Raw genomic sequence first — 26,063 nt, 5'->3', positions numbered from 1 at the left:
TCAAAAAATAAATTGTTGCTTTGTTGAGTAGATGTGCAACGGGAGGTGCAATATCAACAAAAGGTAACTCTTTTTTCTTTCATTTTCTGTCATTTATATCATGTTTTTCTTCCTCTTACATGTTACAAATGACACACATACATGGCATTTCAATGCATGTATAGAATACACTTAGAAACCTTATACCCATAACTGTGATACTTCAAGATTCCACTTTGCTATTGTGCTAGAGGTTGATACCCATCTCCTAGAAAAGAACCAGACCAAGGTAGTTGTGTGTGGAAGGTTCATTCCACATGATGTTGCAATCAAGATAAGGATAAAAATTAACGATAGAATTGAGATATTAGACTTACAATTTATTTTTTCCCTAATTCTTTTTATTTATTTTCTGATTAGAAAACAAACTAAGTAACTATAATAGAACAGAGACTACATAATAATAATAATAATAATAAAGAAACAAAATGAAACATTATTTCCTATCTCTTATTATTATTATTATTATTATTATTATTATTATTATTATTATTATTATGTAGGCTTTGTTTCTTAGTTTGTTTTCTAATCAGAAAATAAATTGTTGCTTTGTTGAACGGATGTGCAACTTGAGGTGCAATATCTGCAAAAGGTAACTCTTTTTTCTTTCATTTTCTATCATTTTTATCATGATTTTCTTTCTCTTATATGTTACAAATGACAGACATATATGGCATTTCAATGCATGTATAGAATAGACTTAGAAACCTTATACCCAGAATTGTGATACTTCAACATTCCACTTTGCTATTGTACCTTTGGTTTCTTTGGATTCCTTCAAAAAAGGATGCACTTTAGGAAGTGGTTCATCTTTTGTAGATATTAAGAAATCAAAATTTTAGTTGCTTATATTTTTCGTACTCATAGGAATGTCCTTATGCTTATATTTTGGTTTTGTTTCATTATTATTATTATTATTATTATTATTATTATTATTATTATTATTATTATTATTATTATTATTATTATTATTATGTAGGCTCTATTCTTCTATAGTTTCTTAGTTTGTTTTCTAATCAGAAAAATAAATTGTTGCTTTGTTGAATGGATGTGCAACCGGAGGTGCAATATCAGCAAAAGGTAACTTTTTTTTCTTTCATTTTCTGTAATTTTTATCATGTTTTTCTTTCTCTTATATGTTTGGTTTCTTTGGGCCAAATCATTATTTTCTTTTGCTTCTGATGAATGTCTAAGCTCTTCTATATTTAGTTTCCTTACTCATACCTATAATGACGGTCATATTCAGTACTCAAATGTTTTCTTTGCAGCTTTGTGCTAGCTGAACTCCATATTGTTTATTGATTCTTGACATTTTGTTTATTGATTCCTGAAGGATCCCGGGGGTACTGGTCTGTTGCTTTTTTTGAACAGGTAGCTTCTTTGGGAAATAACATTGTCATCCAAATTGCAGCTGAAGGATCCCAGGGGTACTAATCAGTATTTTCATCCTGTTAGTTTAACTGCATGTTTAAATTTTATGTCTAAACCTCCCATTATACATATCTTTGGAGCAAATTGCACTGTTATAGTACCTACTCCTTTAGCAGTTATTGTTCTTGATTGAGCAGTTTTTTATGTCTAAGATCAGTATTTGTTTTTATTTTTAATTCCCCTCAATTTTCTTTAATGGATTTCTTGATATTTTCCATATGAGAAATTAAATGGCTTTCATCCAACAACTAGAAGTTGTGGGTATGTGGTGGTTCTCATCCATTTTTTTCCCTTTTTCATTTTAACTTTGATTCTAATACCAAAGTTTCCTTATATTTTTTTATGAACTTTCTTACTTTCTTTCTTTTCTCATCCTACAATTTTTTTGGGGATGCTTTCTTACGATTTTTGGTTTTTTTGTCAATTCATGGTTGGATTTTTTATATCTTTGTCTTTGAATCAGTTTCTGGTGGAGTTTGTTTAGAAAAAAGTGTGGCTAAATAATTTTTCCCTCATATTAATATACATCTCTATGTCGTTTTCTTGAACAGTGAGTTCTTTTAATCATCTTTTTTGTCATTTACATTTTTCACTTAATAGCTCTTAACTGATTGAAATATGATGTCTGGTTCTTCTTTATGGAGGGCAAATTGTTACTTGGAAGAATCATCGAAAGGAAAAACTTTTTTTTATGAGCAGTAAGGTAAAAAAAAAATAGTGGCACTTATGAAAAATTTGTGTTTGAGATTGAATTCATGTTTCTCTATTTTATTATCAACCTTGAATGATATTTGAAGATCAAATTTCTTTTGAATTTGTTTCATTTATTTGCGATTGTTTACATATAGTTGATGTCATTTATGAAGAATTTCTATTGAACAGGTTAGCTGGAAACAGCCAAAAATAATCAGAAAAGGAATATCAACTTGCCTAGTAAGGGTTAGTTTTATTTCACTCACTAGTGGTAAAAATATACTTGACTTTTGTATATGACAATTCTAAGAAGATTTGACCTTCCTCTGCAATGGAATGACATAATCCTCAACACTGGCATTGGAGATGAAATTTCATTTTACTGAAAGATTGTCATAAACTTTTGTTTGACAAGTTGCTATAAGTTTTCGATGAGATCTGTAATTTGAGTGATATCTTAAAAAAGATTAAGAATTTATCAGAAAAACTGGAATGATAGTTATACGGCTTCAACAGTACAGTTCCTTTTATATCTGTCTTGAAAAAAAAAATACTAAATCACTACCCGTGCGTATCCGCGGGCTGCGGACTAGTTTATATAAAAACTAAAGAGAAGAAGTGATAATAACTTGAACACATAAAGTGTCATGTTTATGTTAGCTAGATACTACTACGTGTAGTTTCACTTTTATGGGTTTGACTTTGTTAATTTTTTAGAATATTATCTAAGGCCCAAAATTATCGAACACATTCTCAGTTTATATTAACATTTTGCTTCTAGTCATTATGACTGTAAAAATAATTCTAATTATCAAAGACATGTCGTAGTATAAGTTATGTATATAACGTATAATTTCAAACAACATATGATTTAAAATAGCTCAAATTATCTTAATAATAGTCCCATTTTTGAGGTCGTTAATTTTCAATATATTTTAATATTCAGATATATTGCTACTGGTTGTCCATTATAGTAAATCTATTTCTAATCAAGTTCTATGAAGAAGTTAGCTTATCAGATTTTTAAAAATCAAGTCTGAACAAAAGTTAAACTACATATGCATAATATAAAGATAGGTTTGTTCAATAAAACATATTACACCAATCAGACTACTTCTGTATTTCAGCAGACTTTGATTTGTTGACAAAAGTAATTCCACATCAGCAGCATCAGATACACTTTGATAAAAGCATTTTACTTTGTTTCTTTACCATCTCAATCAATACAACCAGGAGCATGATGTTGTTTGGTTACCTTCAATTTGTTTTCCTTGACAGATAGACAGAGAGCACGTTTAGCTTGCCCCTAAAAATCATTGTCTTATAAGTTAGTAATTGTATAGTGCAACTGGTAAGGAATATAAATATATATATATATATATATATATATATATATATATATAGTGCAACTAGTAAGGAATATATACATATATAGCACAAAAATATAGGTAACCTCATCAAATTGGAAATAGTGTTCCCCTCTCTGGAGCATTCTCAAAATCTCCTTCTCATGACATATTTCAGACACAGAGTACCCATCATGATCGCTAACATTGCTACTTGATGTAGCTGATCCTTCAATTCTTGTGTCTACTAAAAATAATAGGTCCAATCCATTTAGATCATACAGTAGTGCTGGTAACTCCTGAGCATATGGACCCTTGAGACAATGTTAGAGTAAATTTAATTAGTGCATTTCTAAGTTTTTGAAATGAATATGTTTAAACTTCCAAGTGCTTACCTCAATGTGTAAAACAATATCTTTGCACGATATTTTCAGTAATATTTTGACATCCTTATATGGTAATTTAAAGCAGGCATTACCAGTTCCATCATACACTTGGACTCTAATATTGTACCTAACATGTATTTAAATTAGGAACATTAATGGTTAGTGTGTATAAAGCACAATATAGCAGGACATGAGGAAAGTTGAATGCTTACTCTGGAATCAACTTGTAGGCAAAAAAGTTAGCAAAATCATTTATACTCTTGATCCTATCAGCATTAACGACATCAAACCATTGACCTTTCTCAACCAAACTGCAAATTTTGGCCCACACGGTACATTATCCGCCCTTAAAGAGATAATACATGTTTTAATAATACAACAATCAAATGACAGGCAATCACATATGATATATTAGTGTTGCATACTAACCCATCCAATTAAATGTAAATCACCAACATGTTTCCTGCGGTGAAAGGTAAGGAACTTTTCTACCAATAGATTAACAACTTTGTCAAGCACAAAAAAGCGAATTTTTTTTCCTTATGAAAATAGAGTGACCAACACCAAATATAAAGAACATCACATGTTAAACTAATAAGCATTTTGCTAACAGATAAGTCATTTCTATACCGTTTTTTTAATGAAACAATTTCAGGAATCTCAGGATTTAAGACCATTCATGTTACACTACATCTTCTATGATTGCATCTGCTATACAATTTGACGATAAAAATTTTCAGGTATGGGTTGTAATTGAATTAGTTTATAAACCTATTGTCAGTACTAATAGTATTAAAAAATAAAACTAACCAAAAAATAATGAATCGTAAGCCTTCAAACTGGCAAATTGCAATGATGTCATAGGTATTGAACCCTCTATGTTATGCAAATACTCTTGAATAGTGGTGACATCTTCATGAGAAATACTGAATTCAATTTGACCCCTACATCTAAAATGTGTTTAAGTGGTCATGTCAAAGATAATTAAAATACACAATAAATATATGATTTAAGATTTTGTATTTTGTAGTTAAATACATACATCAGTTGCCCAAAAATTCTTGGAAAACTTCCACCATTTTGCACAAAAGACCTTTCAGATGTTATTGCTGTTAGTAACCCAACAATAGCTATAACAAATTTTAGAATGATTATTTAGATAGTAGTGCAATAAATTTAAAATATTTAATGGATTTTATTTTTACTAACAAATCAAACCTATTAGATGCTTTGTATTTTATGGTAACTTTAAAATCTCTACAATGGGTGGTAGTGGTGCAAGGCCAATTGTTGTTAGTTGCTCGCATGGAACATAAGTTAGAACAGAATACCTTGTCACAAACAACCAAAAATCATGATTTGTTACCCTAATGTTACCATCATTATTTGCAACCATTACATTCTGAAAGATATAAACTTTGTCCTCTTTGATATTTAATCCTAGCAGATTGTAGATGCCTTCTCTTATAGAGACTTAAATCTTAGTTTTTTGATACACACAACATAAATTAGAAATGCTAGAGCCAAATAAACAGTATGAATATCAATGTTGAACTTATATTCATAGTCTTTCATAAAATGACAAAGGAAAAAAAAATTATTAACTTTATAACTGAAATATAAGTAAAATGCATTATACATTTGTTGTTGTGGTTATTACTACTAATTTTATTTACTATAATTAAACCATATTCAGCCTAAAAAACTGAATAATCACTGTACAAATTTTCCACATTGTGCATATTAAAATATGTGACATCATACCCTACACAGTTTGCATCTCCAATTTCCAGACACATTCAATCTTTGAAACAGGCATAATAATTTTTTTTTTTGATCAGCAAAGAAACAGGCATAATAATAACTTAAAAAAAGTAATGATCATGTTACATGGGAGTCAAGAACTATCATTTCCAAATATGGTAACTCATATTAGTAAGGAAGGGTGAACTCATTGCTACTAAAAGAGAAATAGAAAATACAACAACAATCACAACGCTAATAACAAAAACTAATAAAATGAAGAAACAGAAAAGACATTAGAGTTATTGAGGAGGACAACACCAGGAGATTGATGGAGCAGTGCTTTAGAACAATGAAAATTCGAGTAGAAGAACATGCTAATCGTGATTTAGTGCAGAGAGACGAAACAACAATGAAAAAGAAGTTGAGTATGAGAAAGAAGTTGGTCTTTGTGAGGTAGTGCAAAGAGAGAGATGAAATGTATTCATTTGTGAGAAACTTTACTTGAGAAGCTAAACTTGCCTACCAAAGCTGTAGTAGTGCCCTCGGTAAGTCTAGAAGACAATTGTGCTAATGTCAAATCAATCACTTTGCCACTACATCTTTCATAATAATAATAATAATAATAATCATAATAATAATAATAAATGATTTATAAATATATAAAAACAATAGACACCTATTTTATTTGGATATTATACAATATATGGTATTATAGTTATAGTAAAATTTATTATAATTATAACTTCAAATATTATATTTAATCCTACTCTATTTAAATATAGAATTAAACTAAAATTGCTAAATTAGTTAGTTGTTGTAAACTTCTTTTAGCATGCTGAAATTATAAGATTTTTAATTTACTTTAAAATATATCCAAAATGTTCCTTTCAGCTCTCAATATTATAGTCATAACCTCCAATCTAAATCTGATACTTAATATATTAGTATGCTTTGTATAGGAATAAGATAATAAATTATGCTCAATTGATATAATAAATTTGGTTCAAACCTTGTAATAGTAGTTGAGCAATCATTTGCACAACCTGCATGGGGGCGCCTCAACTTTCTTAAAGCATTTTGGGCAGCCTTCATAGCTCCACCCATTTCCCACAAATATTTTGTCAATGGTTGCCACGGTGATACAATTGGTCACTTTGCAGACCAAAAGAAACAAACTTTAGTCAACAAACCAAATATTAATTATTTTGAAATAGTAATCTACTTTGGAATTCCTTCTGGTACCTTTTTAACATCACGTAGTTCTCCCAAGCTTTTGATTTCAGCATTATAAAGAAACTGGTCTTCAGATGACAATTGAGAGGATTAAGAGAATTGTATGGTTTTCTTAGATCAATCTGACTAAGCCCACTAAAATCAATCCTTAAAACATATATAAGATGTTATAAATTAAACCTGACTATAGTGGTAATTTCCATATGCTACATAATGATAGTGTAAAAAGATACCTTTTGATAAATTCTTCAAACTCAAGAAGCTCAGCATTAATGTACAGTTTATAACCATATATTGAGTTTTGAGCAGTAACTAGATATTTGGTTTAAGCTTTGTTCTCTTTAATCTTTGCTTGCTCCAGCACCAAGGTGACTGGACCATCTCCATGTTTGTCCAAAAAACCTTTCAGCTGCAATGCAAAGCCTTCCCACAATGTACATGTAACAGTGTTACCTCTGGTAGCACCAAAAGATCAATAAACAACTCGTGAATATTGATAAACTTTTATTTTGTTAATCACTTACAATCCAACTCTAAAAGAGCAAAAAATGAAATAGCTACCATTCATTCCTCAACATGAGAGACACCTTTATGCGTTTACTGTCCAATTGCCACTGGACTACATCAACAAACTCCCCAATAAGATCTGGGACAAAAAGAAACATATTATTTCTATATGCACAGCTATTGAAGAAACTAACATTGTTATTCTCATAATATAGAAGTAAAGCATATCGTTTTAAGATATCACTCTGAGCATTTTGGCTGGTGAATGCCTCAAATTCTGTGAAACAGAAACAATAGGAAGGGATATCTGGTAGGTCCTTTTCCTTAACCATAGTTCCTCTGGCAAATATAAGCTTGTATTTGTGATTGGATCCCCTATACTGCCTAGTGCTATTTTCAACCTCAAAGTTTTGCACAATATAAGTTTGATTCTCCGTCAACTGGTTTTTCCATTTTTCAATGTCTTGACTCTTAACATGAGCAAGAATTTTGTCACCCTAATTTCACATGCAGCAATGCAAATTATAAGAGAATCTCATAACTGTGAACCGTTGTATTAATCTTAGCGCCTAAACAACGAAATTCGCACCGTCTGGTCCATGAAGATCATTTCAATATGCAGCAATGCAAATTATAAGAGAATCTCATAACTGTGAACCGTTGTATTAATCTTAGCGCCTAAACAAAGAAATTCGCACCGTCTGGTCCATGAAGATCATTTCAATATTGGATCTTGGAGTTCTAAAAACATTCCAAATTTTTTTTATTTTGATTGCCATTTTCCACGTTTCCTTTGAATCGTCAATCTGGCTTATCCAGTTACATTTACATACCATTCTTGGTTGTTCAATACATGAATGATTTTCCATTAAGATACACACTATCCATCAATTATGTCTTCACTAATATCCACATCGTTGACATGTAAAGGGTCAACCAATAATATCACTTCACACATCATATATGTATAAAACCCCCAAAACATGTAAAATTACATGTGTCTAAAAGCCACACAATTATAATACTCACAAATCGCAGATGATAAAATCTTCAAACTCAACCTAAGGAATCCCAAATGATTATAACAACTACAATTCAATATTTAAGAGTTAAGGGTGTCTAACATCCGCGGTTCAATTTTATTTTAATAAAAGCTATAGATTTTATAACTCCCAAAGTACAATATATAACAATCATAAATCTGCATGAAGCACACTTAGTACATATTCATTCTCAAAGTTAATAACATCGTGCAAAATAGTCAAAAGTTATTCATATTCACAAAACTTATTCATAAAACTCGATCCATAAAGAGAAAAAGGATCATTTTTTCAAGAACATTACATACATCACAACCAATATCAATAGCCATGTTACTAAAAATCGAGTTCAACCATAGAAGTTCGAGATGAAAATAGCGCAAAATAAAGTCGCAGTGAAGGAGTAGAATCACAGAGAAGAAAGACACAGACAAAGCAAGTGCGAAGAAACCCTCATCGGTGTCTCATAATAAATAAATATAAATAAAAAGTGGAGATGGGAAAATCCTTTCCAGAATCGATGTTGTTCAGCCACGGACACGCTCGCGAGGTAGCAGACATTCACGTCGAAGAAGAAGGAGAAGATCTTTGTGGCGAAGGAGAAGAAGCAAAGTGAGATAGTGAGAAAGGGCAACGTTTAAGCGAAGAAAGAGAGAAAGTGTATAAGAGAACTATGGAAAAGAGGCAAGGGAGACGTTTGCTTTTCCCACTAAGTTCATTTTCCTTTCCAACTGCTCTGACATTGATGTGAGAGGCAAGGGAGACGTTTGCTTTTTGGGGTTTTTCTCGTGGCTCGAGGTGGAATTGTGGATGAGACCCTCTAGAAAATTCTAGCATAACCATGGAACTGTGGAATTGTGGAAGACATCTGGATTTGAAGACACTAAGCTTTGTGAGATTTTATTAGGCAAATTTACGTAAGGGGGCTTATTTTAAAAATTATTTATGGATTGGGGTTTGTTTTAAAAGTAATGACGGAGGGGGTCTGTTCGTGGGTGTAACCCGCCATTGCCACTGGCGGCAAAGGTGGAGAGAGGCTGATATCGTTACTGGTAGTGGCGATATAGGTGGAGAGAGGCTGGTATCGTTACTGGTAGTGGCGATATAGGCCACGTAGGAGGGAGAAAGAACAGTGTCGCCAATGGGAATGGCGACACCCAAGCTGGGACTCGCCGACCGTGATGGCGAGATAGGGCAAGGGCAATCTCGCCGTTAGCATTGGCGAGATGCTCCCTGTTCATGACTGGTGCCGCTAGCCCTTCTGGCGGGATTGGCGCTGTTCATTTCAGGTGTTCAGAGGCACATGCATTGCTTTGTTGTTATAAATTTTGTTTAAATAAAGCAGTTGCATGATACTCAACGTATGAAGTTGCAGATGCTCTCCTTGTTCATGATGAGACTAAACATAAGGTTTGAAATAGGGTTCAAAGCTAGCTGTAGATGTTCACAGGTTGCGCATGCTCTCCTTGTTCATGATGAGACTAAACATAAGGTCTGAAATAGGGCTTATAACTAGCTGTAAATGTTCACAGGTTAGGGGTTCAGAGATGCTACACCATATTCACATGCATACAGTTTAATGGCGTGTAAATTAAGAGATAGCTTCAGCTTTCTTCTTGTAAATTTTGTTTAAATAGAACACTTGCAATGATATTGAATACTTGCAAAATTTCATACTCAAAGAGAGTAAGAAACTGAAGAGAGGAAGAAAGAGGTTCGTTTGAAGTTTCAAATTTGCTGATTGTATAGTAAGTATTTTATATTTATTTAAATAAGTCTTATTTAGTTTTGTTTATTTGTCATGTATAAATTTTTTATTTTGAAGTAATAAAATTTGGAGGTCAAATTGCATTAATTTTGTAAATTAGATTTTTAATTTAGAAATTATTAGCAGTAATTATTTGTAAGCCTTTTTTTAACTGTTTTTGTGAATGAATTTAATTTCCGTATTTGACATATAGAATTTTTTTGGTATTATTTGAAATATAATTTAATTTAAGACAAAAACTAATTAGATGTTATTTCTTAACTATTTTCTGGTTTGTTTAGAGTTAAAAACGAAGTTTCATTTTACTTGTGATAAAATATAGTATAAGTTAACAACAAAAAAATTGTAATTTTAATTATAAAATATAGTATAAGTTAATAAAAAATTTGTAATTTTAATTATGTTCCGTGTAAAAAATTGTAATTTTAATTATGTTCCGTCTAAAATTTTTTTAAGTGTAATCCTTTCATTTATAATCCTTTTATTTTGTGTCTGAAATTTTTGGTAAAGTTGAAGAATTTTTCATAAATTATTTAATTAGATTAATTTTTTTTAGAATAAAGTATGAATGTGTAGTTTAAGTTTAATAGAGCAAGCAAATAAATAGTTTATATTTGTATCATTGACAAATATTTAATTGAAATAATAATTTGATTTGTTAGACTAAAATTTGAAGGTAAAGTTTAAGTGACTTTTTTTTAATTAGAATTTTTTTTTTAAAATTAGTATGACTAATTATTTGTAATCCTCTTTGTTCATGGTTTTTGTGGCTTAGAAGAAATTTGACTTGTGACCCTTCCGGTTATAAATATTATATGTGAGTCTTTAAGTTTTTGAAGGAATTTTTTTTGAATTATTTAATTTGACGTATGAGTAATTTTGTTTTTTTTTTTTTTGTTAGAATGACGTCTCAATGTTTATTTAAGTTTACTAGAAGAAGCAAATAAATTTTTTTATTTTTATGATTCACAAAATAGTTAATTGAAGTAATAATTGTTTTATTTAGAAACAAATTTTAACACGTGAAGTTTAAGCCAATTTGTAATTAGGTTTTTTACGTTGAAGTAATTTTTTAATAATGTTTACTTATTTTAATTTGTATCCCAAGTTTAAGTTTAAATTTAATTTAGTAGATGCAACAAGCAGATACACTTATTTATTTTAAAAAGACTGTTGTTATGATTAATTATTTTTAATTTTGTTGATGTAGGTATATCATGAATTCAATTATTACAGTGTTGTATTTCAACGGAAGAGTATATGAAGACAATGATGGTGTAATATTTGAAGGCAGTAAAAAGGTCATTCAGATTAAACGCGGAATTAGTTTCAATTCTTTGAAAAAAAAAATTGGAGATAAGGTAAAGTTAGAAAATAATGAAATTATTTCTACTATAAGTTGTAGATTTTTAGTTTCAGGAAAATATGTTGCGTTGCAAATTTGTGATGACGAAGATGTTGAAACTATGATCGAAAGTTTTCAACAACAACAACAAATGTCAGTTCTAGAGTTGTACGTAGAAAAGGATGTTGCTGGTGGTTCTATGTTTCATGCTGCAAATTTTGTTACGTCATGTGGACGTAATGTATCTCATTATGAGTCGGAACTGCCAAAAAATATAAGCAATTTACATGTTGATGAAGATGATGATGATGATGATGATGATGATGATTATCTTGCATCTAACTCATACGTTGAAGAGTCTTTCGATGAAGATGATAGTGATGATGGAATATCTCATACAGACGATGAAGTCACTGACATCGTTGAACCAGTTTCAATTGTTCACCCAAGCGAAGGTAAATGTTTGTGAAATACAAAATTAGTTGAATACATCTATCTTTTTATGAGAATTGTATTTAATGGTAATTAAATAGGAGTAGTTTGTTGACGTGATTTTATTTTATAAATTATTAGGTGTACCAGAAATTCAAAATCCATTTTGGAATGATGCTAGCCATTATAATAATATCAACTGGAGTCATCCGGACGAGGAGGACATTTGTGGTCTAGACATGCCAACGACTTTTAATGTTGGACAAGAATTATATGTTGGCATGGATTTTGACAGTAAAGATGCAGTCAAAAATGCACTCAAACAATATGTGATGAAGGTGCATCAAAGTTTTAAGGTTGTTGAAACGAAATCACACAAATATATCGTTTGTTGCCCCAACAACACCGAAGAGTCTCCTTGCCCTTTTTATATGAGGGCAATTTTATCCAAAAAAACTGATGCATGGAAAGTGACACAATGGGGTGGACCGCACACATGTCTAAATATGACTATGACACAAGACCATGAGAAGCTTGATTCAAATTTAATTGCGACTTGCGTAGTAGGTACGTTTTTTATGTTCATATTATCCTGCTTTTGTGTTATTTGTTATTTTAATTTGTAATTTTATTTACTTATTTGAATTACAGGCATGATCAGAGAAGATCCATCAATAAAAATTTCTTTGATTCAAGAAAGGATAAATAGTGAATTTTCCTATAAGGTTTCATACAGAAAAGCATGGATGGCCAAACAAAAGGCGATTGCAATTGAATATGGCGATTGGGAAGAGTCGTATGCGAAACTCTCGTCATGGCTAACACACATGCAAAATCATTCTCCTGGCTCTTACTTTCAAATACTACATGACGATTTTATTGTTGGCAATAGGGTGAGTCGCGAACATCGTCAATTTCATAGAGTATTTTGGACATTTGGTCAATGCAAGGAGGCTTTTAAGTACTGTAAGCCAATCATACAAGTTGACGGCACACATTTATACGGCAAATACCGTGGGACCCTATTAATGGCCACATCGCAAGATGGAAATGGTGGTGTTCTTCCTCTAGCATTCGCCGTGGTCGAAGGCGAGACGCTAACAGCATGGTCATGGTTTTTGGCCCACTTGCGTGAACACGTCACAGATAAGAATGGAATTTGTCTAATATCTGATCGTCACGCGAGTATAAAGTCTGTTGTCGCTAATGAAGCACTTGGTTGGCAACCTCCCCACGGTTATCATGTGTACTGCGTCCGACACATAGCCAGCAATTTCAATCGCAAATTCAACAACGCGAAACAAAAAGAGATGTTCAAGAAATTGGGTAAGGTTTATTTTATACATTAATTTAATTTGAGTTTCATGTCTACGTACAACTGTTGATGATAACAAATTTGATGCAGCGTACACTCCTTGCAAGCATGTGTTTGATCAAAACTTAGAAAAATTTCGTCAATTGAGTCCAGCTATAGCAAGATGGATTGATCGAATCTCAAAGGAAAAATGGAGCATGGCTTACGATACATCTGGACGACGATATGGTCACATGACAACCAACTTATCAGAATGTGTGAATAAGGTGTTGAAAGATTGTCGCAACATTCCAATAACAGCGTTGGTGAAGTCAACATATAGTAGGTGCCGAAAGTACTTTATTGATCGTGGTCGCCAAGCCCAAAGACAATTAAGAGAAGGCCAAGTTTATTGTTCTAAGCTTGTTACAGAACTTAGGAAAAATCAAGAACAAGCTTGTTCGCACATCGTTCGCGTGTATGATATCCACTCGACAAGGTTTGAAGTAGAGGAGACCTTCAATCCTATAACGCAACGTGGCGGACAAAAATGGGCAGTTAACTTGAATGGCCATTACTGTCAATGCGGAAGGTATTCTGCGCTTCACTATCCATGTTCACACATTATTGCAGCTTGTGGTTACGTGAGCATGAACTACTACCAATATATAGATGTTGTTTACACCAATGAGCACATCTTAAAAGCATACTCCGCACAGTGGTGGCCTCTTGGGAATGAAGCGGCAATTCCTCCTTCTGATGAGGCATGGACACTAATCCCTGACCCAACTACAATTCGTGCGAAAGGTCGGCCAAAATCAACAAGGATAAGGAATGAGATGGATTGGGTCGAACCATCTGACCACCGACAAAAATGTAGTAGATGTGGAGCTGAAGGGCACAATAGGCGTCGATGTCCAATGCAATCTGACCGTGGGAGTAATTCATTTAATTGATTTATGTATGTTACATGCCTGACTTGTATTGCTTTAGGTTTTGTTCAATGTATTTACTTGTTGGTCTTCAATGAAATCGTCAGTTACTTTTTGTTGAATGTGTGCTTCTAATGAAATAAAATTACATTTAGAAGTTGAAATAAATGGAGTGGATCAATCGAGGTTGAGTGACATTGGTGTTGATCGTTAGTTAGAAACGTTAGTGTCTAAGTATTTTGTCTTAGTTTTTTATTTGAAGGGTGAGGGCTAAGTTCTTTTTATTTTATGGTTAGGGCTAAGTTTTTTATTTTAGGGTTAGGGTTAATTTTATAATTGTATGGGGTAGGGTTAGGCCTTATTTTTTATTTGTTGGGGTTAGGGCTAAGGTTGTTTATTTTTGGGTTTAGGGGGAATTTTTTTATTTTAGTGGTTAGGGTTAATTTTTTTATTTGAAGGGTTAGGGTGTAGTTCTTATTTTTGAGGGGTTAGGGCTAAGTTTTTTTATGATTTAGGGGTTAGGGTTAAGTTTTTTATTTGAAGGGTTAGGGTTTAGTTCTAATTTTTAGGTGTTAGAGTTTAGTTCTTAATTTTTAGGGGTTAGGGCTAAGTTTTTCTTATTTTATGGTGTAGGGTTAATTTTTTTATTTGAGGGGTTAGGGTTAGTTCTTATTTTGGAGGGGTTAGGCTTATTTTTTTTATTTAGGGTTAGGGTGTATTTCTGAACATTATAGGGTTAGGGCTAAGTTTTCTTATTTTAGGGTTTAGGGTTAATTTTTTTAATGTGTACTTCTAATGAGATAAAATTACATTTAGAAGTTGAAATAAAATTTGTTTTTTTTTTAATGTGTACTTCTAATGAAATAAAATTACATTTAGAAGTTGAAATAAAATTTGTTTTTTTTAATGTGTACTTCTAATGAAATAAAATTACATTTAGAAGTTGAAATAAAATTTGTGTTTTTTAATGTGTACTTCTAATGAAATAAAATTACATTTAGAAGTTGAAATAAAATTTGTTTTTTTTAATGTGTACTTCTAATGAAATAAAATTACATTTAGAAGTTGAAATTAAATTTGTTTTTTTTAATGTGTACTTCTAATGAAATAAAATTACATTTAGAAGTTGAAATAAAATTTGTTTTTTTTAATGTGTACTTCTAATGAAATAAAATTACATTTAGAAGTTGAAATAAAATTTGTTTTTTTTAATGTGTACTTCTAATGAGATAAAATTACATTTAGAAGTTGAAATAAAATTTTTTTTTTTTAATGTGTACTTCTAATGAAATAAAATTACATTTAGAAGTTGAAATAAAATTTCGTTTTTTTAATGTGTACTTCTAATGAAATAAAATTACATTTAGAAGTTGAAATAAACTTTATTTTTTTAAACGGTAAGGGTTTAGTTCTTATTTTTTAGGGTTAGGCTTAGTTCTTATTTTAGGGGTTAGGGTTAAGTCATTTTATTTTAGGGTGTATGGTTATTTTTTTTATTTTAGGGGTTAGTTCTTATTTTTGAGGGGGTAGGGGGTAGGGAAGGATAGAGGGTTGAATGAGGAATCTGTGCATGAAAATGCAAAAGGAAGTGTCTGGAGAAAAGGAGAAGGATAAAGTGGAGTACTGAAATGTGAAAACAGGAGGTAAAACTGGATTCGCGAAGTACGAGGAAGAGAATTCGAAACGTTCATACTATTATACTTCCGCCATTACAATGTATTGGCATTAAAGAAAAATTACTAAAATATATTTTCGATCTCAATGAATATTTAATTTTTTATTTGTTTTATAATAATTTTTTTTGTTGTGTCTTTAATCAAATAATATATTTTTTTCTTTGACATTTTTTAACTCATAATAAATTATTAAATTTTGTGTTTATTTTTTGATAATTTTTTCATTTATTATTAATTTTTTTTTAAAAAAATAATAACAAATGAATTTCTTTTACTAGAAAGTAAAAATAAAATTTGTTAGTTTATAAGGAACTAAAAAAAAGTGTATAGGACCACAATAAAATTTTTGTTTTATTGTAGAAAAAAATAAAAATAAATAAATTATAGAAAACATAAAATTAAGGTATTTATTAAGAATTATAAATTGTTTTTCCCTTTAAATTTATTTTCAGGTTTGGAGTCCAACAAATCTAACTTCAGATAAAAAAAGGAGCAATGTTATAATTTTATAGAAAAACAAAACAAATGAAATTTTTTACAAGAACAAACAACAAACTTTGGATATATATAAGAAAAATATATTTTAATCTTTTAATTAAGTATCACATCTTAAGTTTTTCAACCATTAATAATCGGTTAATATTTATAAATGATACATTAATAGAGTAATTAATTTCCATTATACACGGGTTAGGGTTAGTTCTTATTTGTTAGGGATAGGGCTATGTTTTTTATTTTAGGGTTAGGGTTTAGTTCTGAACATGTTAGGGGTTAGGGTTATATTTTTATTTTAGGGGTTAGGGTTAGATCTTATTTTTTAGTGTTAGGGTTAGGTTTTTTTATTTTAGGGTTAGGGTTTAGTTCTGAACATGTTAGGGGTTAGGGTTATATTTTTATTTTAGGGGCTAGGGTTAGATCTTATTTTTTAGTGTTAGGGTTAGGTTTTTTTATTTTAGGGTTAGGGTTTAGTTCTGAACATGTTAGGGGTTAGGGTTATATTTTTATTTTAGGGGTTATGGTTAGATCTTATTTTTTAGTGTTAGGGTTAGGTTTTTTTATTTTAGGGTTAGGGTTTAGTTCTGAACATGTTAGGGGTTATGGTTAGTTTTTTATTTTAGGGGTTAGGGTTAGTTCTTATTTGTTAGTGTTAGGGCTAGGTTTTTTATTTTAGGGTTAGGGTTTAGTTCTGAACATGTTAGGGGTTAGGGTTAGTTTTTTATTTTAGGGGTTAGGGTTAGTTCTTATTTTTTAGGGTTAGGGTTAGGTTTTTTATTTTAGGGGTTAGTTTTTGAGTTTTATTTGGTTTACGGTTCATTGATTATTATAGTTTGATACGCGACATAAATATTATCCATAAGTAAGCCTTAATAAACTGAATATCATACATTACGCCATGAATGTCAAATTACAAATATACAACAAAGGCTTAATAAACGAAGACATGCAAATCATTCATTTTGGTGTCCGTGATGTCGTGAGGATGTGCCACATGGTCGATCCCATCTTCGTGCTTGGCGATCAGGATTTCTTCTGCCCCGATGCCTCCCCGCTTCTTCTTCGTCAGCCTCCGCAGAAAATGCGTGCCGCAAATCAACACCGAATAAGTCACCCGTATTAGGTATTTGTCCCGGTACATTCCATTGTGTTCCTAACGGGGCATTAGGTGTTGGAATTGGGCCATGATATTGCTGTGAAGGGGTCATTGTGGGCCATGAAAAATGAGCTTGTGTTTCCGCAACACCACCGAACGATTGCTGGCTTGCAGAAGTATCAGTGTGATGACCCTGAAAAGGATATTGATACATCTGGGTCGGATACTCAGCAAATGTTTGTGGCGTGTAATACATTCCATGGCCACGCTCCGCCATTTGTTGGGAATATTCTTCCGCTTCAACAATGTCCCTTCTTCTGTCTATCCCCTGAGTTTCAATACTTGACTGAAGCATGTGAAACTGTTGTGCAGGAAATTGACGCTCTGATGCGGGACCATGTGACACTGGCTCAGTGACTCTCTCTTGCTCTTCGGATAAAATTGTAATTTTTTCCACATAAGGCACGAGATCATCAAATGTGCATGTATTCCTCCCTTGAGGAGACACCATGTATTGTAATGCCTCTGCAACTTCACCCTGCATTTATAAGGGTAAGAAAATTAATGGCCATCATTAAATAAAAGTTCAAGTTAAAATTTGAAAAAAATTTAAAAATACCAATGTAGCCGTCTTTGCATTTGCTGGGTCAACAAACATCTTTGTCTTTCGCCTATACCAGACCATGTAGTCCGAGTTAAAACTCAATAGGCCTTCTTGTCGGGGATAAGCGTCGACCCTAAATGCATGGCGATTATTCCACTGATCAATCATTGGGGCGAACAATTGCCCCCAATTTTCGTCATGTTTCCCTTTCAATGTTATGCCATGAATGTTTAAGGGTTGTGAAGGAGACTCTGGAATTGGCTGTTGCATCCCAAATTGTCTCAATACTCTGTCCGGTTGGTGCCACTCAATAACTTGGAAACAAATTAGTGGCACCACCGCGTACCACGCGAGACTTCCGACTAAACAAACGGGAGGCAACAGTGATATTACGGTTGATGGGTACGGCTCCCACACAAACTGCATATAACAACATAGTTATGAACATTTTAGTAAAATAACACATATAATTTTTTATTTTACAAATAGAATAACATCTTCTTACCTCATGACGTTTCATAATATCTAACTTGCGACGAAAAACTCTCACATCATCATTGCCGATATGTTGGTTTCCACGTCGCAGCCACCTACAAAGATTAAAATTTAATATATGCTAAAACCATTTATTCTATTGAAATGAAAGACGCTGCTAAAAATTACTAACCTATGCCCCAGTGGTGTATTTTCTACTTGGGAAGGAGTCCTCTTTGGAGCCAAGGTTGGACATCGTTCCCATGCCCACATTTGTAGTAAGATGCACATACCTCCGATTGATTTAGTTTTATAATCGGTGGCATTGCACATCTCTCTGTATAGAAAACCAAGTACGGCAGCTCCCCATGCATATCTGCCACATTCTTCAAAGTCACGTAAAAATTGAAGGTATCTTAGCGAAACTTTGTTACTGCTTTTATCAACGAACAAGACACCTCCAATGAATCTCAATATCCATGCACGGGCAAACCTTCGTACTTGTTCTTCGTCGTCGTCATTATTTATTTGGGCAAAATGGTGAGCCAGCCAACTTAATTTAACCACACTACCTCTAATTTCATCTTCTTGTGGTCTGACTCCCAATAATTCCTCACATAAATCAGCCCAATCAAGATTTGTTGGACCGATTAATGGTAAACCATCCACACTTATACCTAACAATACAGAGACGTCTTGGAGAGTAATAGTACATTCTCCGCATCTCATGTGAAAGGTATGTGTTTCTGGCCTCCATCTTTCAATCAGAGCACTAATTAATGAGGCATTTATTTTTAAGTACCCCATCTTGATAATCCAGGCGAAACCAGATTGTAGAAGAAAAGGAAAAATTTGCTCAGGAATTTGTTCTTCCCCTTGATACGTGGGGACAGCTCGTCTGATATGTAATTTCCTATCTTCTTCCCCATTCCAAACATGTTCTGAAACATGTTTAGGTTGCATCCATAATACATCAGCATCGATGGGACCAGACTTAATGTTAACATGTGATGAAGATGATGATGAAGATGCCATTGCTACTACAAAAAAAAATATAATACATTATTTGTAGATAATATAAATTAAATTAAACTACACACATTTATAAAAACATTATTAAATATCTAACAATAAATTTGAAAAAAATCAAACTCGCCAATTTTTAATATATTCTATACATAAATTAAAATACATGTGAACAAAACTTTAAATAAATAATTTTTTTTCTACAATTAAAAAAAATAATTGAATAAAATATGGACTAACAAATTATTTATAATACAAACAAATATTGAAATGCAAAAAATTATTTAAAAATATATATACAAAAATTATAATAATGTACAATCTATCATATATTTAATAACATAAATTTTCTAAAACAATTAATATTAACCTACAAACTAAAACTAACAGTGATCATATATATATATATATATAACTAAAAACTAAAAACTAAAAATTATTAACTCAAACAATATTAACTTATTAATTCATTTATTTAAAACTATACTATCTATATATAACATACAAAAATATATAAGACACAAAAATATAACACTAATAAAACAAATTTACGCATCTCTAATATTAGAATTATTTATTTACGTGTAACATGCTTAATATTATAAAAACTAAAAATTTATGTCTACCTAAAATTTATAAATATGTATGCTAATATTAATTTATACATAATATTTCTACCTTATCTAATATTAAGTGTGTGCCTAATATTTCTAAGGCTAATATTAAGTGTGTCGGAACGTTTGGCTGTGGCTTACTAAAATATCATATATATACTACAAACTAACCTTCAAATATATACTACAAACTAATAACAGCATACTTATTTTTATACAAACTAACCTTCAAATATATATTACAAATCTAAAAATATATACTACAAACTAAATAATATTTTTATACTAACTAACCTAACCTACTCTTCAAATATCTGTTACTACATAAAAATTAATAACAAATAACAGCATACTTATTAATTTATTAATAATACTAACTAACCTAACCTTACAATACCTATTAATCTTAATTAACCTAAACTTACAATACTTATCTAGCTAACCTATTATTTTAAAAATATTAACAAACAAAATATATAAATCACTTATCTAGCTAACCTGTTATTTAAGAAAATCACTTACCAGCCAATTAGGAATTATGAACTATGGAAGAAAAAAACTCAGCAAGAGCAAGCACCAACAGCAAGCACGCAGAACACTCAAGAAATTCAAGAATGGAGAAAAGAAAGGTAGTAGAAGAAAAGAAATGTGAATCCAAAGTTTACGTTCAACTTATTTTATAGGAAAAAAGCGTATACAATGGTCAAAAGCTCTCTGCATCCCTAAACGCTATGCTGCATCCCTAAACCTGCAAGCCTGAAAAGTTGGTTCACGTGACATGGCTGTCTCGCCAGCACCCTGGGCGAGTCCCACTGCACTGCCAATCCCGCCAGACCTTCTGGCGGCAAGCCTCTAGCCCTATCTCGCCATTACGATGGGCGAGTCCCACTTCTCACTCCTACGTGGCCTATGTCGCCACTAGCAGGGGCGATACACCCCTCTCTCCTGCTTTGCCGCCACTGGCAATGGCGGGTTGAGCCTTGCCGCCAGTGGCAATGGCGTTTTCCGCCTAAAAACCGACCCCCTCCGTCATTAGTTTTAAAACAAACCCTTATACGTAAATAGTTTTTAAAATAAGACCCCCTTGGTAAATTTGCCGATTTTATTAACATTGAAGAGAGAGTGAGTATCACGTGGAAACATATAGAACCAGCTGGGGAAAGAGGGAAGTATGCTCGTGTTTTTGTGGGAGTTAATGAAAGAATCACTATTTTTATTTTACTGTTAAAATGCATCATGCTTTTAGTTAATTTTAGCTATTAGCTATTACTTTTTATATTACCATTAGCTAGCTGACGCTGGTTTATATATATATATATATATATATATATATATATATATATATATATATATATCAATTTAGGAAAAAAAGTTAAACTTTTATTATTTAATATTTTGTTAGTGTATCATATAGTTTTACTGAGGTTTACAAAATATATAAAACATATCATAATTCAAAATAATAAGAAAAAAAAATAGCCCATTATAAGATTTCAAACTAGTTGTAGAAAAAAATACAAACGATATTCATAATCAATATAAGTAAAATATTACTACTTTAAATTTTATATTTTGTGATACACAAATCAGCCAATTAAGATTTTAATTTGATTGCAAGTTGTACATTGTTTTCTCTTTGCTTTTTGTTATACAAAGCGAATAACAAATTTAATTATTTTCATGTTGTCATTGTTATACATGTGCAACATTTTTTATGACCTTTCATATACATGTGGTATTAGCAAAATACATTCTTCACTTTATAGACAATAATAAGAATTCAATAAAAAAAATATTATGAATTCTTCAGAGTAAATAAAACATTATAATTATAAACATAATTCAGAATATTCAATTAAATATTACAGACCAATAGCTGTCCAAAAGTAAATTTCAAATAATAATATTGTCCATAATAGCACATATTAGAAGCTAATGTATAGGATTCTTGGATCCTGGGTGAAGCAAAAATGAATTACATCCTTTGACTTCAATCCTTTGGCCTTCACAAAGTCAGACCAACCAAAAGTAAGATAACATTCATCGTCTCATCCATAACGTCCTCCAAGCATACATGAATATTGTATATCATCATCATCTTCCAACCAAATGTTATCTTGACTTAAAGGAATGAAGTTCTCAACAATTTTTGTTGGGATTGGTTGCAAGAATAGATTTTACAATGAGTATTTAAAGTCCTTAAAACTAAAGAAACAAAATAATTTACCATTGCTTGTTTTTCGAAAATTGTAGCTTTACTTGAAACTTTCATCCAAGCTTCTTCCTTCTTGAATATCATTTTGTTCATCAGAAAATATATCAGTGTGCTGAGAATCTTCATCAATATAATCTTCTATTGAAATTGGATGATCAATTTCTTCATTCCCATGTGTCAACATCCTTATTTGAAAGTTGTTTTCTCCAACATAATGTAGCCATACTTGATGAGTTACATTTCCATGTCTCAAGATCCTATTGGCTTACATTCACAGCACCTTTAGAAATAAACTAGTTGGTGATCTTGTATGAATATTTATTTATTCTACAATACAGTATTAAAATGAAAAATAGTACAAAAATAAAAATATATGTAACATTAATAATAATTAGATTGTTTGCATAAAAAAAAAGAGCAAGATTACTCATTGACCATGATAATGTTAATAAACAAAACAAACAACCTAAACTTAATTTAGTCACTATCAGTGTCGTCCCAATCCTTTTGACTTCTAATAATACTTTTCCAAATTTATTCATGACACCTGTAGTAGAATGAGATTTCATCACCATGAGAAAAATCACTTTCTTTAAGGAATTTATACTAGGGTTGCACAACATATTTTTCTCCAATTCCAATATCAAGAAACGATAACATTCCACTGTAACGGAGGGCCTAATCTTCTAAGGATTATCATATGTTGATCGCAGCCATTTAGATGTCTAGTTACACAGCTCGAGAGATCCTGCAAAAGAGGATAAATAATAACCAAAGCTTGAAGCGGAAATGCCCAAAAAACCAATAAATTACTACTAATTAATTGATTGTGTTAAGATTTGACTGTTGGAACTGCCTAACAAATTATAGTAGATAAGATTTTTATGCTATTTTTAAGGAAAAAATAAAAGTCATGTTGACTGATAGGATAAAGCAGTTTTGATCCTATTCTCTAGGCATGATTTGTTAGTGGTGTTATCTTTCTGTTAGTGATGTTATCTTTTTGTTAGCAGTTATTATCTTTTCCATGCTTTTAAATACGTTGCTTCATATCAGAATAAAGTAAGCCTTTGCAGTCTCAATTTCTTTCTTTATGCTCCCTTTTATTGTTTAATATTTCTGCCTACTCTTATTAAAAAAAAACAACAAATTGGTATCTAGAGCTCTTATCTTTAAGGGATCTGTGAGTTGAGAGAAATCACAATGGAGGGAGAAACATCATACACAGCAGGTTCACCACCAATTTTTGATGGTGAGGAGTACGAATTATGGGCTGCAAGGATGACTGCTCATCTTGAAGCTTTGGATCTTTGGGAGGCAGTAGAAGAAAACTATGATGTTCCTGAACTACCTTTAGATCCAACGGTGGCTCAGATGAAGAATCACAGAGAAAGGAAGACCAAAAAGGCTAAGGCTAAAAATTGCCTTTTCTCTGCTGTGTCAAAAATTATTTTTACAAGAATTATGAACTTCAAGTCTGCCAAACAGATTTGGGATTATCTCAGATCAGAATATCAAGGCTATGAAAGAACCAAAGGCATGCAAGTACTCAACTTGGGCAGAGAATTCGAGATGCAGAGCATGAAAGAGACTGAAACAATTAAAGGCTACGCTGACCGGCTGTTAGGCATAGCAAATAGAGTGAGGCTTCTTGGGAAGGACTTTCCTGATGAAAGAATAGTGCAAAAAATCCTGGTCACTATACCCGAGAAGTATGAATCGAAGATATCAGCATTGGAGGAGTCTAAAGACCTGTCAACCATCACCTTGGGAGAACTCATAAATGCTATACAAGCCCAGGAGCAGAGAAGAATGATGAGACAAGAGGAGGTGGTACAAGGTGCGTTTCATACGAAAGCACAAAATTCAAGAGGTGGCAAAGACAAGAAGAACAACAAATGGAGGAACAAAAAACCAGAAGGCTCCAACAAGCAGCAAGGTGAGACCTTTCCTCCTTGTCCGCATTGCAAAAAGACAAATCATCCTGAAAGAAAATGTTGGTGGAGGCCAGATGTCAAGTGCTGAAAGTGTGGCAATATGGGACATGTAGAGCGAATATGCAAGTCCAAATCAGAGGAAGCAAAGGTGGTTGCGGAGGAACGAGAAGATGAGCAACTCTTTGTTGCAACATGCTTTGCCACAAGCAATAGTTCCAGTGATTCATGGTTAATAGACAGCGGTTGCACAAACCATATGACCAATGACCTGAATCTCTTTAAAAAACTTGACAAAACCATTGTTTCCAAAGTAAAAATTGGAAATGGTGATTTCATCTCAGTCAAGGGAAAAGGGACTGTTGCTATTGAAAGCTTGACAGGTTTGAAATATATCTCTGATGTCTTATATGTGCCTGACATTGATCAAAATCTACTTAGTGTTGCTCAGCTTGTAGAGAAAGGCTTCAAAGTTATATTTGAAGAAAATTGGTGCTTGATCAAAGATGCAAAAGGAAAAGACGTATTCAAGGTGAAAATGAGGGCTAAAAGCTATGCTTTAAATCTAATGGAGGAGAAGCAAATAGCTTTTTCAAGCATGGCCACCAATGTTGAACTATGGCACAAAAGGCTCGGACACTTCCATCTTGCTGGACTTTTATACATGCAAAAACATGCCTTGGTGAAAGGTGTGTCAATGCTTGAAGACAAGTTAGCCGATTGCGTGGCTTGCCAATATGGTAAGCTAGTCAGAAAACCATTTCCTCAATCAACTTGGAGAGCAACTCAAAAGCTGCAATTAGTTCACACAAATGTTGGGGGACCTCAGAGAGTATCATCTTTAAATGCATTGGTGGAGAATCAAAGTGATTGCAGGTTGCAAACAATAAGGTCTGACAATGGGAAGGAATACAAAAATGATGTTTTTGATAAATTTTGTGAAGAAGCTGGCATTGAGCACCAACTCACCGTACCTTACACCCCACAACAAAATGGTGTGAGTGAGAGAAAAAATAGAAGTATCATGGAGATGACAAGGTGTATGCTGCATGAAAAGGAGTTGCCAAAGGAGCTATGGGCGGAGGCTGCAAACACTGCAGTATTTTTGCTGAATAGACTACCTACAAGAGTTCTGCACAAAAAAAACTCCATTTGAAGGCTGGTTTGGTTACAAACCAGATTTACAAAATCTAAAAATCTTTGGTTGTGTTTGTTTCTCTTATGTTCCACAGGTTAAAAGGGACAAACTTGATAAAAAGGCAGAACCCGGAGTTTTCATTGGATACAGCAACACCTCCAAAGCTTACAGAATTTTCCAACCTCAAAATGGGAAAATTCTTGTGAGTAGAGATGTCAAATTTATGGAAGATCAACAATGGAGTTGGAATGAGCCAATAAGGAAGCAGCTGCCAGAAATCCCACAGTTCCTTGATGATGATGTAGATGACATTCCTGTCAGAGGTACAAGATCTTTATCTGAGATTTATCAAAAGAGTAATGTAGCTGTCCTAGAACCTGCAGAATTTGAAGAAGCTGAAAAGGATGACAAGTGGATAAATGCTATGAAGGAAGAGTTGAAGATGATAGAAAAAAATGACACATGGGAGCTAGTGGACAGACCTCAACACAAACAACCTATAGGGGTAAAATGGGTTTATAGAACCAAACTTAATCCAGATGGTTCTGTAAATAAATACAAGGCCAGGTTGGTGGTGAAAGGCTATGCTCAGGTGTTTG

At 32.3% G+C, this 26,063-nt stretch overlaps 2 protein-coding genes across 9 annotated transcripts; both read right to left on the bottom strand.

Annotated features, from left to right (window-relative positions):
• Positions 1–3,157: 3,157 nt before the first annotated feature.
• LOC114403124 lies at positions 3,158–9,319 on the bottom strand. Of its 8 annotated transcripts, none has more exons than XR_003664597.1 (9): positions 7,436–9,319; positions 7,108–7,329; positions 6,884–7,021; positions 6,651–6,793; positions 4,325–4,383; positions 4,108–4,241; positions 3,905–4,022; positions 3,617–3,823; positions 3,158–3,469 (listed from the first exon to the last, which is right to left on the bottom strand). XR_003664597.1 is itself a non-coding variant. In XM_028365884.1 (8 exons), the coding sequence occupies exons 4-8, from the start codon at positions 6,743–6,745 to the stop codon at positions 3,380–3,382; spliced, it is 609 nt and encodes a 202-aa protein (XP_028221685.1). In that variant the 5' UTR covers positions 6,746–6,793; positions 6,884–7,021; positions 7,108–7,329; positions 7,436–9,319; the 3' UTR covers positions 3,158–3,379. The 8 variants fall into 8 exon arrangements, 3 of the variants coding, with proteins under 3 accessions (XP_028221685.1, XP_028221686.1, XP_028221687.1); XR_003664598.1 differs by having other exon boundaries at positions 4,325–4,378; XR_003664595.1 differs by having other exon boundaries at positions 4,108–4,383.
• An 8,711-nt stretch (positions 9,320–18,030) lies between these two features.
• LOC114403123 (serine/threonine-protein phosphatase 7 long form homolog) lies at positions 18,031–19,576 on the bottom strand. The gene is made up of 3 exons (XM_028365883.1): positions 18,731–19,576; positions 18,569–18,653; positions 18,031–18,483 (listed from the first exon to the last, which is right to left on the bottom strand). The coding sequence occupies exons 1-3, from the start codon at positions 19,570–19,572 to the stop codon at positions 18,046–18,048; spliced, it is 1,365 nt and encodes a 454-aa protein (XP_028221684.1). The 5' UTR covers positions 19,573–19,576; the 3' UTR covers positions 18,031–18,045.
• Positions 19,577–26,063: the final 6,487 nt, after the last annotated feature.

Source organism: Glycine soja, chromosome 20 (genome assembly GCF_004193775.1).
Source record: "Glycine soja cultivar W05 chromosome 20, ASM419377v2, whole genome shotgun sequence".
NCBI lineage: Eukaryota > Viridiplantae > Streptophyta > Magnoliopsida > Fabales > Fabaceae > Glycine > Glycine soja.
The sequence above is the reverse complement of the archived record's forward strand: the minus strand, read 5'-3'. Positions and strand labels throughout refer to the sequence as shown.